The 18,914-nt window shown below is 44.7% G+C and overlaps 1 protein-coding gene across 2 annotated transcripts in view; it reads right to left on the bottom strand.

Moving 5' to 3' along the window:
• Positions 1 to 18,914, bottom strand: part of PRKRA (protein activator of interferon induced protein kinase EIF2AK2) — a 700,997-nt gene that overhangs the window by 445,205 nt on the left and 236,878 nt on the right. The window contains exon 4 of one of the 2 annotated variants that reach the window (XM_069616107.1): positions 2,596 to 2,760. The exons of the other annotated variant lie outside the window; for it this stretch is intronic. Within the exon in view, the coding sequence (XP_069472208.1) occupies positions 2,596 to 2,760 (165 nt within the window). The remainder of the gene's footprint in view (positions 1 to 2,595; positions 2,761 to 18,914) is intronic. 2 annotated transcript variants of the gene reach the window in all.

Raw genomic sequence — 18,914 nt, 5'->3', positions numbered from 1 at the left:
ACTCAACTCCGGCCCCCTGGATATCCGCAGCATGAGTTTCCTGGTTTCTTCCACACAGCACCTGACTCTGCGCCCGAGCCACCCACAGCAATGGCCTGTGACCTTGTCCACCACGGCTCACCACTTCCACCTCATCCAGCACCCTGCTGAGACTGTGACCATCTACAGGAGGTCCCCCGGCAGTCCTCAGAGGGCCAGGGAGGAAGGGGGGTTCGCTATACTTCTGCCTGCGTGCCTCCTCCTCTTTAAGCCTCCCACCGGTACTCCAGGTGTCCCAAGGGTGGTTGCTCCAACAATGCCAGCCTGCCTGCTCCTCCTCGTTTTGGACCCTCGTCTGGGTCCCCAACCCCAACTCTGCACCTTTTCCGCTTTTTGGTGCCGTAGGTGCTGGCACCTCCATCCTCTACACTTGCTGGGGTGTTCCCCAGCTGTTGCAGTGCTTCAGGGCCCGGCGCTCTGCTAGTTCTGCTCGGACATGCAAGGCCTGCTTCTATCGGCCAAGGGCGGAGCACAGGACCACACGTCCTCACTGGTCGGTGGCCAGCTTGAAATGCCGGACTACCTATCTTGAAGGCACTTGGTTCCAGAAGGAGTTTGCAGGGAGGAAGCACAACAACCATCCAGAAATGGACCTGTTGCTGGACAACCAGTACTACTAGCAAGGTGAGATGAGGAAAGATTTCAGCAGTCAAATAAGTAACCTGGAGCGAAGACAAAAGGAGCGAAGGTCCAACCAGTATAGCCAGACCAGGTCATTAAATACAGCATTCCATTTTCATGGAAATCCTCCAGTAATTCTGGGAAGAATCTACTGATTGAGCAATGTATTGGGTCTCACCTGGATAAGTACACTCACTTAGGGGCTGGCTTAAGTCAGCCCTCCAATCACACACCTGACAGCCACACACAAAGATTGTGGCTGCCAGCCAAGTGGGCTGGCCATAAAAGCTGCCTAACACAGCTCGGAGGATGTGTATTGTTGTCTAGGAAAGAAAACCAGCCTAAGCAAATTTGAACCGCACTAGAGGGTACAGGGCTGGACTCAAGAGTAAGGCCATGTCAGCACACAGCGATTTTAGGCCAGTCTTGTGATCCACACAGACAAAGGGATAGCCCCAAAAAATTGCCTATTCCACAACTCAGTTGTAGGGTGATAGAATCACCCTGAAACCAAAATGGAGGGCCTAAAAAGCACATCTGCCATTATAGCCATAAAGACTACCATACACCAGCACGTGAAAAAGGGTTGCAGTGACATGGGGACTTCAAAAGTAGTCCCTATGCCCACAAAATGCAAGACTAAGACCCAAGAAAACCAGGAGGGAAAAGCAAAATGTTTAGGAGTCGACAAGAAAATACCAAAAATTCTGTCCTAACCATAATGTTACTCAGGTTCTAGTTAACTGCAAGCTTGTAGTATTGAGACACCTGTATTACAATGCGTACAAATGTCAGCATGTTGTAGATGTATCAGACATTAGGAGAGGTACAGGACTTATTCATAGGTTAAGATCAGGAGATATGACAAACACATAGTTGGCCAAATAGCAGTAATCAGTGATCCCAGTAAATGTTTGAATTGGGAGTATTTTACGCCCTATGTTTTGGAAGATGGGAGTAAAATAGTTTTTGGGAGTAAAATGCAATTTCCATTCCCAAGAGAGGTACTATATATAGTGATTATATATATTATTTAAAAGTCAAAGTTACTTTACAGATCTGACACTGCAAGTACCACTAATCCCAAGATAGCCACAGAGCTGTGCGGTTGAAAGCCAGGGGCAAGTCCCTATATATCCGTTGTCTCCCATTTCTTATAAAGAGTGTTTTATGCTTTTTTAGTTGGGAGTATTTCCCCATTTCTCAGAAAGCAAATGTTTCTGTTACATTACTTATCTGTAGAGCTGACTGTAATCATTATAATGGGACAAGCAGGTGAATCAATGTATGTATGGCTAAGCGATGGGGCAATTGTGTTCATGAAGCTCGAGGACTAATGTATACACAAAAGGGACCACTAAGTGGCCTTAAACAGTGCCAAACCAAGATGCCAATCAAGAGCAGGTGAACTTGTGTTGAGTGGCAAAGAGGCCAAACTGTGGGAATTCCCAGGTGCTGAAGATTCAACCAGATCAGGGCGTATTCGTGTGTGTAATAAAGTTCATGTCCACATTTCTGAATACCAAGAATCCTACAATGGAGATGTTGCTCTAACATGGTACCAACTAGTGTAGATTTATGACAAGCCAGCAGTGACCGATTGAGAGCGATGCTTCTTTTTACAGTGGAAAGAACTATCATCAGAACCCTCCTTCCTATAGGCTAATGGGAAATACTGTTAGTTTGGTAGAAGACCAGACTCAACCAGGCCTTATAAACTAACCACTCAACTTCCATACGCTCAGCACCCCTCTATTCCTACACAGCATAGTAACAGAGGCACAGACAGTCTGTGGAGATAGCAAGCTAGTTATCTGGGCAATTAATGTGAATAACAGGCTACCAAAAGGCTCCTTGCACAACAATGACCATGACTGAATGACCAAAATATGTGTAGCACTAAAAATACAACACATGGAATAGATAATTAGTGACCTGTTTGCTTGAGTTGGGGCAGCCATGCAGAACAAAGAATTTATTTCAAGGCCACAGCACTTATTAGTATCCAAACAGAGCCCAACAGCACTTCTGACATCCAGATTGCGAAGAGTCTTCTCAGAATCAGTTCTGGAAAATGCAAGGCGATTCCCTTGCTTCAAGCTGAAATAAAAGAATAACTTTGATAAACAGGAGTACTAAGTTCTGAGAGGAACTTTCTCTATATAACAAACTGTAAAAAGTGTCATTAGAATATTTGTGTGCAGTTCTAACCTTTCAGCCAATGAAACTGCAATAAGGAAGACAACTTTATTTGTCATCAGTTCAATGTTAATGGAGACAATAGATGAAAAGATTTGAGCCACAGCCCACTGATTTGGAGGTACTTTCCACTTCTCCTATACAAAATGTACAGGAGAAGCAGTAAGCCACTTAGGCAAGGGTAGATGAGGACACCACAACATTTTAAAGCGGGTGCCACCACTTCCAGGGCTTTGCTGGTGAGGCATAAAGCCAAGCACAGACGAAAAGCAAACCATTCTAGTGGGTATCACTACATATTATCCCCACCAAAAATATTGCCGTATATATGGTAATCTGGAACGCCATAGGTGATATTTTTGGGGGCTCGGGGTCATATTTGGTTGCGGGGGTTGCGGTGGTGTCCCCCGCAGGTTCCATGCCTCAATATCGCAGCAAAAATATGGCGATATTTTTGTATGGCGATATTTTTGCGGGGATATTAACACATGGAAACTTCTAGTGGTCATGCAATTCCTAACTCTATGCACCTCTCTCCATTTTGGATCCCTTCTCTGATGAGTGCAGCACTCCCATCAGTTTCAATCTTATTGCTACCAACACAAAGTACCAATAACCTCCAAAACAGAGTGCTAAACACAACACTTCTGCTCACCCATGCAACCAAACTGTATTTTCACATAGTTCAGTATGGGACATAGCACCATTTATGTATACTCTAGTGTTTCTCTAGCCTCATGAAAATCTCATCTCAGGCCTCAGGATGCACAGTCTACATGATAGTAGCTATCTTCTCTCCAAATCTCAGTCGTTGAATGTGGAGAGGGTAATCCCAGAAACACACCACTCCGGTTTGCTACGGGGCAACGCAGAATAGCCCCACGGTCAAAGGCGGTGCACATCCCTTAACACTGACAAAAGGCAGCCCTTGCTTTGTTCAGTGCTTTCATTTCTAGAAGGGAATGCTAGTTTATGCAGTTCCATACTGAGACAAGACACAGGAGTGTGTAATCACCAACAATTAGGATTCCCGAATCTTCCTTTATTTGGGATGGTCTGGTTGGGTTATGAGACCATTATAGCATTGATGGCTGAGGTGAGTAGGGTTTATACAGCCACTAACCACGCAATAGCCTGAGCTGACAGGCCAGAGTGAAGTGAGATCCTTCATGAGGCCTTGGATCCATTACCTGCTGTATAACCCCTAGCTCCGACCATTGACATTATTAGCAGCATAGGCAGACCTCTAGAGTTCTAATTGAATAATCAGTTGTATGCCGTCCACGCAGGTTAATACCCCTTACAATAAAACACAAACCAAAATGGCTGCTGGAAACAGTGAATAGAGCTCGGCCTAAATCCCTTCCCTATTTCAATGCCCATGTTGTCAAGATGCATGATGGTGACAGAGAGTGAGAGGAGAGGGATTCCTGTAGGGACTGGGTGGGAATAGGGACTCACAGCACTGGCTGATCAAAAACGGCGCAGACTTAGGAGTCCGCAATGGGGCACAAACTAAGATGGCCATGTGAAAACAGACTCGGGCTGCCTCTGCCCTGTATAGTATACTGAAGTACGGACCCTTCCCAGCGCGGCTTAGGCTCGGATTTAGGGGCATGCGTTATCCAAGTGAAACACTAGGGTACCGGGAGATTATCAATAAAGCAGTGCCACGGTGGCCGGTGACCAGGGTGTCGATTTCATGGGAAGCAAATCAGGCGGGTGGAGGAGAACAGTGGGCCAGCGTGAGCCCCAGGGAGCAGAGGCGGTGCTTGAAGGACCAGTTAGACCCTGGCAGCAACCAGTGACAATCAGAGAGGTACGTTGGCACAGGGCTGAGAGGTGACCAGTGCCCTGTTTTTTTTTAATTTTAATGTTTTATTTATTTGTATATGGTTCTGCCATGAACCTTTACAAAGAGTGAAAAGAAATAAAAACAATACATCTATCTATATAAATAAAAATGTAAATGTTAGTTTGTTCAAAATCTTAAATCTCCAAAAGTTCTTCACTGATTGCTTTGAAATTTTGACACAATGTTGCATTCAAATACGCACATGTTTTTATATACCTACCATACATAGATGTCACACCTGTGACCGGTAAAAACATGTTTTCTTGGAAAAACAGCGCCATCTGGTGGACGTAAAAGCAACACACGCTATACTAAATATTTTACGATTCCATTTCAATGTTTCCGATTTAGAATGGCTCAAAAACGTGCCAAGGGAGCAGTAGAGCGACGTGCAGCCAGACTTCAGGATGCACGGTTGCGAGCACGGCGATCGCGTTCTGCAACTTCAGATCTGCTTCGTTCTCAATAGAATGAACGCGACAGGCTGAGAGTGGCTGAAAGACATCAACGAGATACAGCAGATCAGCATCAAACACGACTCCGTGCTCAGCAATCACGCGATTACAATCGCCTTGTATTCCGGTACAACCCAGCTGATGATTATAGTTTGAGCCGGCATGTTCTCATCGGCACTATGACTGAAGTGTGTCCTTATTGCAAGGCTCTGAAATTTAATGGAGAAACTAAAGGCATGTGTTGCGCCGCCGGGAAAATTAAACTGCCTCAACTTGGAGAACCGCCAGAGCCAGGAAATACAAATCATGCTTCCAAATGACGTTGTTCGGCGCAGAAATCGTAACGGCTCAATTCATGCCAACTTGCGTTTGCCATCATCATCAACAAAGATCAAGGCCAATCTTTAGAATTGTGCAGTTTAGATCTAGACACGGATTGCTTCTCACATGGACAATTATATGTTGCATGTTCTAGAGTCGGCAAACAAGGCAATCTCTTTATCTGCACAGACAATGGAACAACAAAAAATATTGTATACCCACAAGAATTGTGAAATTAAACATATTAGAAATGTGCACTTTCTATTTTCTTTCTTTTCCATTTAACCCGACTGAGCCACAGCAACGCATGGCCGGGGACAGGTAGTCATTCCATAAAAAATCCAACTCATTAGACAAAAAGAAAAAAAAAGAAACAAAATTGCATTGCTTAAAAAAGACAATCGACCTCTAAAAATACATTATTCACAACTACATACTTAAACTCAAGGTAAGCTAAAACTTCACCAGTGACAGTAGCCGGTCCGAAAGAAACTATTCAATTATTTTACAAAGTTTTAGGACACAAACTACTGAGGCTATTAGAGCAACATTGTGTCCAGAGACCAGTGTATCTCAGAAATATTCTGCGATGGTCCCTTCCTCACGAGATACAAATCTCCTAAACTGCATCTTACGAGCTACCCATGTTCCCTCACACTCCATCAATAAGTGCCTTAGTGTTTGGTTTGATGGAGTGTCACAAACATTACACCGTTTTATGGCTTTATCTCCTTGCTGTTGTATTGCCAATACTTCTCCACAGTGCACCAGATTTAATCTGATCCTTAGAAAATTATTCCTTAAAACCCTATCAGGAAACTTCAAAAGGTAGTGGGAAAGACAGACAAGTTTTTTTTCTGCCAAGAGAAAGGGGTTAACGCGGGAGGACTCCCTTACCTTTGTGATTGTTTCTATCCAATCGATAGCTTCAAGCTTACGCTTGACCTTCAATGGATTTGTTATGAGGGTGTCAACCTCCAAGTCTACTTTCACTAACATCATCCTCACTCTTCTTTCTAGATCGGTCAGCATAGGAGATTTGGATTGTTCCAAATGATGTCTAATGTCTCCATATAACGAGGAGCTCTGTCCAGTGATGATTTCCTGGTAGAGTGATACCAATTTCCAGTTTGCCATGCATTCTAACGATTTTAGACCAAGTTCAAATCTGAGGCTCCAACCCGCAGTACAGGTAGGGAGACCCAGGGTATTCTTCCATAGTCGTCCCTCTACTGCCCTCCAATCTGTAAGCCAAAGAAGGGGCTTCGCCTCCAAACCGTAAAGAATTACCGGGAACGGTTTTGCCACATAAAATGTTATCAGCAGTAAAACTGAGAACTTGCAGTATTTAGCATTCAGTTTAAGCATTTGTGAAGCAATCTATAAGGTTTTTGCGGTTACCAGACATTTGATCGAAATAAATTGGTCGACTGGACAAATGGTCGAACCAATTTGGTCGAAAACCTAATGGTTGAATTTTTTTGTTTTTTATTTTTACCCCTTTGGGGGGGCGGGGGGTCACCCCCAACCCCCTTTTTTTCTAAAAAAAACCCTTTTTTTCCCTAAACTACAACCTTAAAAATATATATATAAATTAAAAAAAATTCGACCATTTGGTTTTCGACGAAATTACGTCGACCAAATGTCCTGTCAACCAATTGTTTTCGATGAAATGTCCGGACACCGGTTGTTGCAACCAAATCTGCCTCCACTTTATGGCAAGCTAGAGAGGCACAGAATTTATAACTTAAATATTTCACCTCCTCGACCCTTTAAATCAATTGACACTCTAGGAACCAGTTCGAAAAGTGGATCTTCTTCTGCGGATGTCTAAAGATCACAATTCTTGATATGAGTGGGTTAATGGTGAGATTATTTATTTCTGCATATTCACCCAGCTTTGACAAGAGTCGCTGCAGACCTATAGCTGTTCTATCCAGCAAGACAATTTCATCTGCATAGGCCGGCTAATGGACCGTCTTTCCATTTAATTCCGGACTGGCCAAAGCAGGCAACTCCATAAAGATACCCATGTCTGCTGGAAAAAGGTTGAAAAATAACATGGCCCCCAGACATCCCTGCCTAACCCCCCTTTCCACCCTAATGGACTCCGACAGATGGCCCTGTTCGCCTAGCCGGACTCTTATGGTGGTATCTCTGTGTAGGTCCATAAGCATATCTAACAATGTATCTGGAATGCCCCAGTTCTTAAGTGTATCCCAAAGCAAAGTTCTATTAACTTAGTCGAATGCTTTAGACAAATCAACCCACACTCCATACAATGGAAGCGCCTCCTTAGTCATTGTATGTTCACTGGCCAGATTCAATACCAAACCATTTAGGGCTGTTGACAAGCCTCGTTTAAAGCCAGTCTGGTAGCGAAACAGAATCATCTGTTGATCAACCCAGGCTAGTATTTCATTTAACAGGAGTTTCATGAAGATCTTACTATTTATGTCGAGCAGGGCAATTGGACGATAGTTTGCTGCTGCTCGACGATCGCCTCCCTTAAAGAGAGGTATAAACAGGGCTGTCTTCCAAGAGGATGGAAAAGTGCGGCACTTTAAAATCTCTTCAAAGAGACAAAAAAGTAAGCGGGACCATAATAATGGCTCACTTTTGAGAATTTGATACGTGAGACCATTTGAGCCCGCCGCCCTGGATGAGTATGACTCGAGAATTACATCTTTAATATCCTCCTCCTCATAAAAGGTTGATAACCAAGGAGATCTAAAACTGGATATAGTGCCCCTTGGGTCTCTAAAGATTTCAATTAAGTGATCCACCCACCCCGACTCAGGGACTAAATTGCAGAGAGAGCTATTATCGCCAGATTCTAGCTGGACAACTATTGAACAGAAATTTCTAGTGTTCTTTTCCCTTAGGAGCTCTAACCTATATTCCCCCTCTCTTTGCAGCCTGGATGCTCTATGATTTTGAGACCATGAGTGGTAGTTGAGTTTAACACTTAACTTCTGCTATATACTTTACTACACCCAACCCATCTGACTTCAATTCGCGCAAAGATTTTCTCAGTTCTCTTTTCCTTATCTTGGTCTCCTCATCGAAACAGTGCAAATGCTTTTGCATATATCTTCCCCTTGAGACACTAGGCGCTAAGGTAGCCCAAATAGAATTTCTAAAATTATTCAGATGACATTGAGTCTCCCATATAAATCTAGGTACCTTTTTCAATTGGGTATTCAGTTTTGTGCCCACTCCCCAGTATTTCACAAGTCTTATTTTCCCTTTCAAACCCACTAAGGCATGTTGATCTAGAATTGATGGAGGGGTGAAAAGATCAGTAAAAGATAACTGCAGTCTACAATGATCCCTTCCTCCATCATGTTTTATGACCAGGGAGGAAGGGCTTGAAAGAAGGGGTTGGGATAAGAAGATATAATCTAGAACCGATGAGGAATTCCCTCTGTGCCAAGTTGTGGAAGGACCCAAGTCTCCCTCTGCATTACCGTTTACCATGCTCAAATCCCAAGATTTCATGAAACTCAGCCACTTCTTTGTTATTTTGCAAATGTGCGGTTTCTCTGAGCCTCTTCTTGCCTGTACACACTCTGTGTTTAAATCCCCAGCTAATATAATGTGAGTCCCCCCCGAGATCCATTTTAATTGTTTCCAACAAGAAAGCTAGGATCATAAGAAATGGGTAGAGTTCTGAGCATGCGGGGTTCCAGAAAATATTAACAATCGTCCATGTTGAGACGGGGAGATCACCGTTTAGATGAATTCTACAGGCCTGAATACCTATAGTATTCATGAAGATCGGAGTGGCTTTTTTTATTGATTGGTTTTTGAAGGCAATCAAAAGACCTCCCGAGGGTCTCCCTTTTGCTTTCTGCAGGGCTGGAAGACAGAACATCGTAAAGCCTTCTATACTGATGGGATTTACCAGCCAGGTTTCCTGCAGTAGCACAATATCACTAAAGTCAAATAGATAATCTCTCATCCCCGTGGCTTTAAAGGTACTGGAGCCCCTCGTGTTCCAACCCACAAAATTTACACCCTTTCTTCTAAAGCTGCTGAGGTCCCATGCCAAGCTTCTGTAAAACCTGGGAGAGGATTTCTGGAAGAAGGGTTAAAGCATTCTCCTGAAACCTGGAACCCGAAGGTTCCTTTCCATCCTCATTTAACTCCCTTGATTGCAGTTCCCCCACCATTTGAGGTTCCATTTTTGTCGCCGCCTTACCCTGGTGGAAAGCTTTAGTGCAACCCCCAAACTTATTAAAGGATACCTGCAAACTGTGAGATTCCAACTCCCTTGATGCATTCAAGATAGCTAACTTTGCTCTGGAAGAGGTGAATGCAACCTCTGCAAAATGCAGATCTTGTGATAGAGGAAAAGATACATTCTCAATGTCATTTGAGGAGAGAAGATATAAATTGTTAACTTTTTTGCATATCCTCAGAATCACTGTTCTGTTCAAGGACTTATGATGTCTGGTGTTTGTTAAAAGTCTCAACCAGACCCTTGGGATGGCGAAGTCCTCAATATTTTCTGAAGCAGATGTTGTAGCTGACAGATTGCTTGCTTGAAAGGTGGCCTCGGATCCCTCTTGGATGGGCTGCGCAAAAACTGTAGACGATTTCCCCTGTCCATTCTGTTTACCAGATATTTTAAGCTGACTACTTTGATCTGGAGTTGAAGTTGAGGGAGGAGCTCTACTTTCTAATCCAACCAGGGCTTTTCTTTCAACTCTTCCGCCTGCTGCAAGGAAGATGGGAGCTAGCTTTAAAACAGCTCCAGTATGCGAGACCACAGTCTTGTTAGGTAATGAGGTTTTCTTCAGCAAGAAAATTGGGGCCCATTTATTTTTGTCTGGGATGCTTCCTCCTAGTTGTTTATGGATAGCCAGACCAATGCTCAGCCCAGTGTTCTTAGATTCTGGATTTGATAGCGTGCTTTGACTCCCTTGAGCTTCTTGAGCAGTTCCCTGATCACCCCTCAAGTCTGTTTGGAGACATTTGCTCACTCTTATTACTTCAGTATTATCGTCTGTTATGTAGCAATCTGTGGTGAGCGATTTTTTCTTTGAACTTTTCCCGGCTTTGCTCAATCCATTTATTTTCGTGGGCAGCATTACATGCTTCGGTGAACTGCTTGAAATCAACGCATTTCTTCCCTCTATGCCTTTGTTGCCCTGTTCCATGGGTGATGAGTGTCCTTTACTTGAGGACGATGAAACCATCTTTTGAAGTTTTCAGTTGTTTATGACTTCTCTTCGACCTTGGTCGGGGGATTCTAGATTTCTTTTTCCTTCCCGTTTGTCGCTTTCTCATTTTCCTACGAGCTCTGACAAAGAGCCGGTTTCCATGAAGAATCGGGGACCAACTGCTTTGCTAAAGTGGTCTCCGGGTCGATGGAAGTTTTTTTTTGCATGGACTTCTACCTATATTTGCCAACCTCCGGAATTCTTCCAGCATGGATTCTGAAAGAGGAGTATCGTCGAAGCATTGGTATGAGACAGTCGCACCCTCTTTCCCCTCTTCGCACGGCAGTGGCCGAATTTTCAGAAGTTCGACTGCCTCCTCTAAGAGACAGTTCCTCTCCACTTCAGCCTTTGTTGTAGAAATTGCCATATGCTGTAAGGAGGAGATTTCTAGGCCTTGCTTGGTCAATTCAAGGTTCATTTCTCTCAAGGATGGAATTATATTGATGTTAATGGCCGGACCCAAACCCACCAATGTGGATTCACATTTGGCTGTCTCATTTGTAAGCTCAAGCAATATGCCTGCTTGCGACTGTACTTCTGTCTTAAGCAGTTCAAACACCATCACTAGAGAATTTAGCACAAAATGCAGAGCCTTCAGGGTACCCTCACTTAAATCCTCTTTTTTATGGGGACCCTTCATAAGAAGAACCTTCCATTCCCAAAAGTCTTTCAGGCACAACTTCTATGGGGGGCTTCCAGTTGAGAAAAGGACAGGTTTCTGGCTCCAGTGAGTGACAAAGCTTGAGCCTTCTCCAATCTCGTGGGTGTAAGATGGACCTCTGTATTAGCAATTGGAGTATATGGAACCACCCATGAGGTTTCGGTTTCATCCTCCACGTCATTTAAACTTTTGTTCATCTTCCTCCTAAAATATTCCTTTATTTTATTTTTTATTTTTGTGGAAGTCACAGCATATTCCAACCCAGGTTGCCAGTGCTGAATGAGGACAGATTGAGCATTCTGCTCTGCTTCTTCTACCGCTGGTTGCACTAATTGTGCTGTCGCATGAACTTGAGCCTGAGTTGTTAGCAGGCAATTGTTAGTCAGAGTGAATTCGTTCAATGAGGACGAAGAGAGAATCCCCACTATTGGATCAGCTAAGTAGGATCCATCTCCTTCCGTGCCCTTCGCCTTGTCCAAAATCAATGTACAGCGCAGTTGCATTGCCACAGCTGTACTTAAGCAGCTTTATTTTCTTTGTTGTTTTCATTATTGTTGTTCTAGGAGGGCTTGTCCTCCGACTTTTGGCGCTCACTGTAATTTATGCAGACCAATTGCCCATTTCCCGTAGCCTCTATTGGCAGATGCACTGAGAATTAAAAATAACTGTGCCTTACATTTGGATTAAGCCAGGCATGATTGCAAAAAGGCATATACAATTCCAACAGAGAGTTGCTGAGGCACTTACCGTGACTCGCGACCTCCCTGAACGTTCAATGCGAAGTTCACCTTCCTGTCATACCTTCCCGCTGAGCATCAAACTCTCCTTGCAATCGCCCAGCGCCATCTCACCAAACAGCTTAACATACATGTCTCGCCCTTCTGTCTCAGGGCTTACCCAGCGCCCTGTTTTGAAGGTCCAGGGGACGCGACACCAAGCTAAGTTGGCGGGCTATGGCCCGAGGGGAGGTAGCAGTGAAAGGTGTGCAGCATGCCCCCTATCAAAACAGGAATAAGTGCCCAGTGGGGAGGTGCTGAGAAAGGCGAGCTCCAGAGGGCTGATCAGGACAGAAGGCCATACCGCACCATCGGTTAAGAGGGGTGCACCAAGGAGATCGAAGGAGTGAAGGCCTACCCCTGAAGGTTGCAGAAGAATAACCCCTACATCCTGCCCCACAGAGGATGGGGCTTCAGTAACACAAAAGGCCCTATCCAAAAAAAAAAGAAAAAAGGTGGGCTTAAAAGGAAAATAACTCTACTCTACACAGTGGCAGCTGGCAGAAGAGGGAGTGGCGGAGAGGAGGCTGTGGGTGCTGGATGTGAACCCAGGGCTGGACACTTGATGGACTTGAAACTTGGAGCAGGGTAGCAACGGTTCACAAGGATTTGGAGGGGACCACTGTGGTGATTGGAGACTGTGCTCCCATAAAGTCCTCACACCGGGCACTGCTGCTTACTCAAGCGTCAGTGAGAAGGGACGAAGAGCAAGTCAGAAGAGAGGTTGGGCCCGGTGGGGTTGCTGCAGGGAAATCTGTGACCGCCTGGCGAGGCAGATCAGCGGGAGCACAAGTGGGGCAAACTGGAGAAGGACCCTCTGGTGGGAATACAGGCCCTGCAGCAGTAGCAAAGGGGGCTGAAGTTGACGAGTGGGGAGAAAAATTCTCCACTGCAGCTGGGATTGGAGGTAGGGGCACAGGTCCCAGCTTCGAAGGAAGATATCAGAGACATTGTACAGGAAATGAAGGTGTTGAGAGGAGATATCCAATCCTCAATTTCAGACTTACGGGTTAGGGTTGATGCACTCGAGGATAAAATGGAGGGTGTGGAAAACAACCAACTCAACGCAGACCGCTTGGAGGTGAAGTATGTGGCTAAGATGCCGGACTTGGAATCTTGCGATGAGATGAAGTTGAAATTAGACGACTTCGAAAACAGGGAGCCATCCGGTGATGTCCTGCAGAAGGTGAAGGCTGTGGTGAACTCCCTATGGACAAGGTGGGAAGGATGTGGGAATCAAGAGGGCACACTGAGGCGGGGCCGGTAGAGGAAAGGGGTCAAGGTCTGTGGTGGTCTGGCTTTTCAGATATGGAGAAAAGGCAGAGGTGCTTTAGTAGGCGAAACTATAGCGAAATATAGAATATGAAGGAAACACTGCACATATACAAAGATCTGTCCAAATTCACACTGGCCTGTCGTAGAGAATGTCGCCATCTGACAGCTTAGCTCAATGAAAGGGGGGGATTCGCTATAGGTAGGCGTATCCATTTACATTAGTATTTGAGATTTAAGATGTGGACTACAGAGTTACTATGTCATCTGATGCCCAGCAGGTGCTGCAACATCTCTCTGAAAAAGAAAAGAGCGGAGTTCAGCAATTGGCGGGTGATGATACACCCGCAGTTTGAGACCCTAAAAAGGGGCTATTGCCATGCAAGAGGGTGCTCGGCGGCAGAAAATTCCAGAGACTGAATACCCCTTCGCCATTAAAGTGACATTAGTTCACAAGGCAATGTACTATAAGGGTATATTGGGCATGGCAGCAGGACGTATGAAAGGGGTCAAGTTTTTGAAATAACAGGGTGCAAGATGTCATAGAAGACAGGGCAGGGGAAGGGGCAAGTTACATAAGATTTGGGAATGTGATCCCCAAATATTGAATGCATGCTGTCATTGTACAAGTCCCTCCTATGAAAATAGCCAAAGAACATGTTGTGAAAAGTCATCTAATCAGAATAAGGTGTATACTTTGGGGGTTCAAGTATTAAATACAACATCCTTTCATTGTCATGATCATGTCTAAAATATAGGTTCAAAACCCAAAGTTAAAACACAACCCTTTTATACAAATGTCCCTAACTCTGGCAATGATAATTTCACAAAGCAATCCAAACAATTGAACATCAAAACCCCAAAACCATTATGGACTTCAGGATCCATAATGCCCTTGGTACTGGGACGAAGAAGAGGGGCCCAGAGTTAGTAACGATCAACAATGCCCTTAACAAGAGCGTGCGGTCTAGTTGTTATAGACCACAACACCTGAGTAGGACATTCAAACTCAGGAATGAGTTGCAGCTGAGAGAAAGTGGAGAGGAGGACGCTGAAGGAGTAGCTGAGGCAGACCTGAATGCTGGATCAGTCGCAGAAGCAGACAAAAGAATGACCACTGATGCCGACGTGAGAGGTGAACACCAGTGGCATGTCAGAGTAAGCGCAGCAGGAAGCGGTATTGGGAAGAAAAGCCCAGCCATGAGGGAGACATGCTCCCACCCCAACAAGCAGCGCTTAAGTGTGCAGGATGACCGCCAGAGCTGTCAGAGCTCCAAGAAGAAGTTGTACAGACTGCGGGAGCCGACGGGAAAGCAGAAAGAAAATAGAAGTCCCACTGCAGCATGAAGGAGGTAGATCAACCACAAAATCCATGGATATTTGGCTCCAAGGTTTGGTAGGAGTAGGTCTTTGTTCCAACAGGCCTATGGATTTGCCAGTCTGGTACTTACAGTGGCAACATATCGGGCATGAACATACGTATTCTTTCAAGTCCTAGCACATAGAAGACCACCAGAAAGATCATCGAACTTGATCAAAAGCCGCATTGTAACCTTTGTGACCTGTTGCAGGTGCCTCGTGACACCAAGACATAACTCTTTGTTGTAGAGTTCTTTCTGGAAGAACTAGCCTGTTTTATGAAACGGAAGCACTTCTTTCTTATCCGGAGAAGAGAAGAAGAGAAGTGTGTTTGATTCCTCACCAGCGGGGAGACATTTCTTACTTCCTGTAAGAATGATGAAACAACACATACAAATTTCTTTCTAGAAAAAAGGCCTTCAGTTTTGGGAGTCGAATGCGATTCCCCTGACCAAGTTCTGGAGAGACCGTCAGCAAGTATATTCTCTGTGCCGGGAATATATGTGATCTTAAAATCGAATTGAGCAAAGAATCCCAGCAGGCTTGTCTGGCATTCATGCACTCCATCTGCTGTAGAACCCGTAGGTTCCTATGGTCAGTGCAAATCTCGAAATGCTGAACTGCTCTTTGTAGGAGATGCTGCCACTCCATGCAGGCTTGTTTCATCGACATAAGCTCTTTCTATGACCGAATAGATCAATTCGTTCGTGGTGAAGGTCTTGGAGAGGTAGGCAATGGGGTGTTCTTGTCCATCTACATATTGTTTGAGGACAGCTCCTAAAGCTCCTGCAGAATCATCCATTTCTACAATAAATTGCAGTTTTTTATCAGGTTGTCTGAGAATAGGGGCAAAGCAAAACATCTCTTAACTGACAAAATGCCTTTTCTGCTTCTGGTCCCCATAGAAACCAAACATTTTTCTTGAGCAAAGCCAGTCCTAGTAATCGTTGCACCTCTTTTACAGGAGGTAAGAGCTGGACAATCCATGACCGCAGAAACCTGCGTCAGTCCATAGCTATGCCCTGATGTGACGGGATGAAACCCAGATAGGGTAACGAAGAGACATCGAAAAAAGGCACTTTTCTGGTCTGACTAGTAACTGATTCATTGTTAGTCCATCCAGAACTTCTATAATGTGTCTCTAGTGGAGGTCCCTTGACTGAGGAAATATCAGGTTATCGTCCAACCACACGATAACGGACAAACAATAGATCTGAAAATAAACGGTCCATGAATTTCTGAAAAACAGCAGGAGCATTAGCCAGGCCAAAAAGGCATGACCTGGTACTCAAAATGGCCATAAGGAGTCCTAAAAGCAGTCTTCCATTTGTCTGTATAGCAAATCCATAAGAGATGATACGCTCCTCGGAGGTCGAGCTTGGTAAAGATGACTGATCCTTGGACTGCTTCGACGATCTCCCTTATAAGGGACATGGGATATCTGTCTTTTATGGTTATTCGATTGAGGCCTCTGTAGTCCATACAGGGTCTGAATTCGTATGTATCCTTTTTGGATATGAAGAAGAGTGAGAATCTAGATGGTGACTTAGGACGTTGAATGAGACCATTTTGAAGATTGGATTCTAAATATTCTTTAAGAGTCTTCTTTTCTGGGATGGTCAATGAAAACATGCGCTCAAAAGGAACCAATGAACCAGGCATCAAGTCAAGTGCACAATCTTCTGGGTGATGAGGGGGTAATTCCTTTGGAATCTTATCCAAGAACACTTTCTCAAATCCTTGATATTGCACAGGTATACAATGTATTCCTGTGGTAGGGGTTTTTGATACCACACACTATACTACAGTGGGATCTCCTAACGAAGAGGAGAGACAATGGGCTGCACAGTATGCAGAGTCGAATCGAAAAGCATTTTTACTCCATTCAATCAACGGAGTGTGTCTTTGCAACCAAGGCATAACTAATATGATTGGGAAGTGATCTGCTCTTATTTTAATCGAACGGCAGGAACTCCTTATGGTCAGATATGACGACCTCCAAAGGTTTGGAAGTATCTGTGATGGGACCCGATATTAAGGGAGTTCCGTTAACTCCTTCCACTGGTTGGTTTTCAGCTCGTTCCTGGAATGGTATCTTTTGCTTTTCAGCCCACAACGTGTCCATGAAGTTCCCCGCTGCTCCACAATTCACTAGGGCTAGAGCTTCCGTTGTACGTTCAGGTAGGTGTAGTAACATTCTAACTACAAGAAGACATGTGTCTTCCGTGTTCAAGGCACAAGAATGGGAAGTAAACAAGAGAGCATGCTTGCTTCCCTGGCCGAAGACCCTTCTAAGGCCAGGGCCTTTCATTTCCTGACCTTTGTTGAGGGATCTAAGTATAGTCCCTGAGAGTATCACTGCTTGACCCACAATACATACATATGCCCATTTCCTTTCTGTGTCTCCTTTCTGAAGGTGATAAAGGTCCTCTTGTAGCTCCAATCTGCAGAGGTTGTTCTTTATTAGACTCTCCGGTCTTGAAAAAGGACTACGTTGGATTTGGAGGAGGATGCGCCCTGCGTGGGTGTCTCTTCCGCTTGCCCCTTCACCCTGAGAACCGCTAATCCAGCTCAAGGACCAGAGAAATGAGGTCTGATAGCGACAGGATTGGCCATGCAAGCCAAGTTCTTCATTGAGTCCCCTTCTGAAAATGGTGAATTGTGCCTCTTCTGGCTATCCAGCTTCTGTGGCTATGCATTGGAAATTTGAAATGTAAGTCATGGGGTCCGAGGACCCCTGTTGAATGTCGAGAAGAGTCTCCCGGGCTGAATAGACCACTTCTGATCTTCCAAAGGTCTGTCTCAGGAGTCCCACAAAGGTGATGTAGTCACGTAGAACGGGATTCACTGACGTCACCATAGGAGTTGCCCATGTAAGGGCATTTCCTAACACATTGGTGATCATAAACCTCACTTTAGCCTGGTCTGAAGCATAGGTGGCAGGCCAGAAGGTAAAGTGCACCACACATGCATCCACAAATTCTTTAAGTTTTTTCAGTGATCCGTCGAACTTTCCGACTGCTAATCCCATAGGAGGTAGATTAGTGGACCACTCGTCTCTGGCAGACACCATCTGTCTGAGAACCGTATTGTTCGACTTCAAATTCTGTACTTCTACAGAGAGGCCCTGGACTGCGTAAATTAGTTCTTGGACTTGTTCCGCTGTTGCCATGATGGGGCATAAGTGTGGGCGTTGCAATCTGTCCAAAAGAACAAGTTACTTAACCCTGGTAATGTTCTTTCGACTGGATGTTCCTCCTACGTATTCCTCATCTTTGATATTCGATTTCCAGCTTCAGCTGCTTCGGAAAAAATGTGTTCGGCAGAGGGTACTGTGTGTTGATGGGGTCGACTCGATGTCCCTCGAAAGCCTCTGCCTCGAGGATGATGTAATCAAATGCATATATAGCACACTCAGCCCCTGTAATAACATGGGAAATTCTACTGTGGAATACGTGGGAGGAACATCCAGTCGAAAGAACGTTACCAGGGGTAAGTAACTTGTTCTTTGAATGGATTGTGTCCTCCCACGTATTCCTCATCTTTGATAGACTCCAAAAGCAGTATTAGATTTGTTGGGAGAAAGAATTTCAGTTTCTTAAAGGTTTTCATGAACTAAATGCAGGACTGTTTTTCCAAAGCTCCCATCCTGACAGAGGGAAGACTCTAGGCAGTAATGGTTTTTGCCCGCTGCTGAAGTCAAGGGCGCTGCTAAACTGTTGGGCTGTGCTTTTGAAAACGTTTTTTGTGAAAAGGTGCAGAAAAGAAGAAACCTTGCATTTCTTCATGTTAATAAATTCCAACTGCTGCTTTAAGGGCTGGGGAAACGCCCTGTTCCATGCCCCCGCAGGTAGCTGAGGATTACATTCGGAACATCCTCGCCTTTGTGGTGTAAAGCCTGCTGCTGAAGTCAAGGGCGCTGGTAAACTGCTGGGCTGTTGGGCGTGTGGTCATGGGGAAGATAGCCCTGCTGCTTCTATGATAATATAATCCTAGGATCTTATCTTATATTCTACTTGCCAGCAGTATAATCAGCATGACAAGCTGTAACTACACAGAAGTGTTTGGGACCTTCCTTTTAACCAACACATGGAAGATAGAAAGTGCACCGTAACGGTAAAACATCAA

The sequence above is a fragment of the Ambystoma mexicanum genome, chromosome 9, assembly GCF_040938575.1.
Source record: "Ambystoma mexicanum isolate Mex_15411 chromosome 9, UKY_AmexF1_1, whole genome shotgun sequence".
In the NCBI taxonomy this organism is placed as follows: Eukaryota; Metazoa; Chordata; class Amphibia; order Caudata; family Ambystomatidae; genus Ambystoma; species Ambystoma mexicanum.
This window is presented reverse-complemented; position numbering and strand designations above follow the sequence as displayed.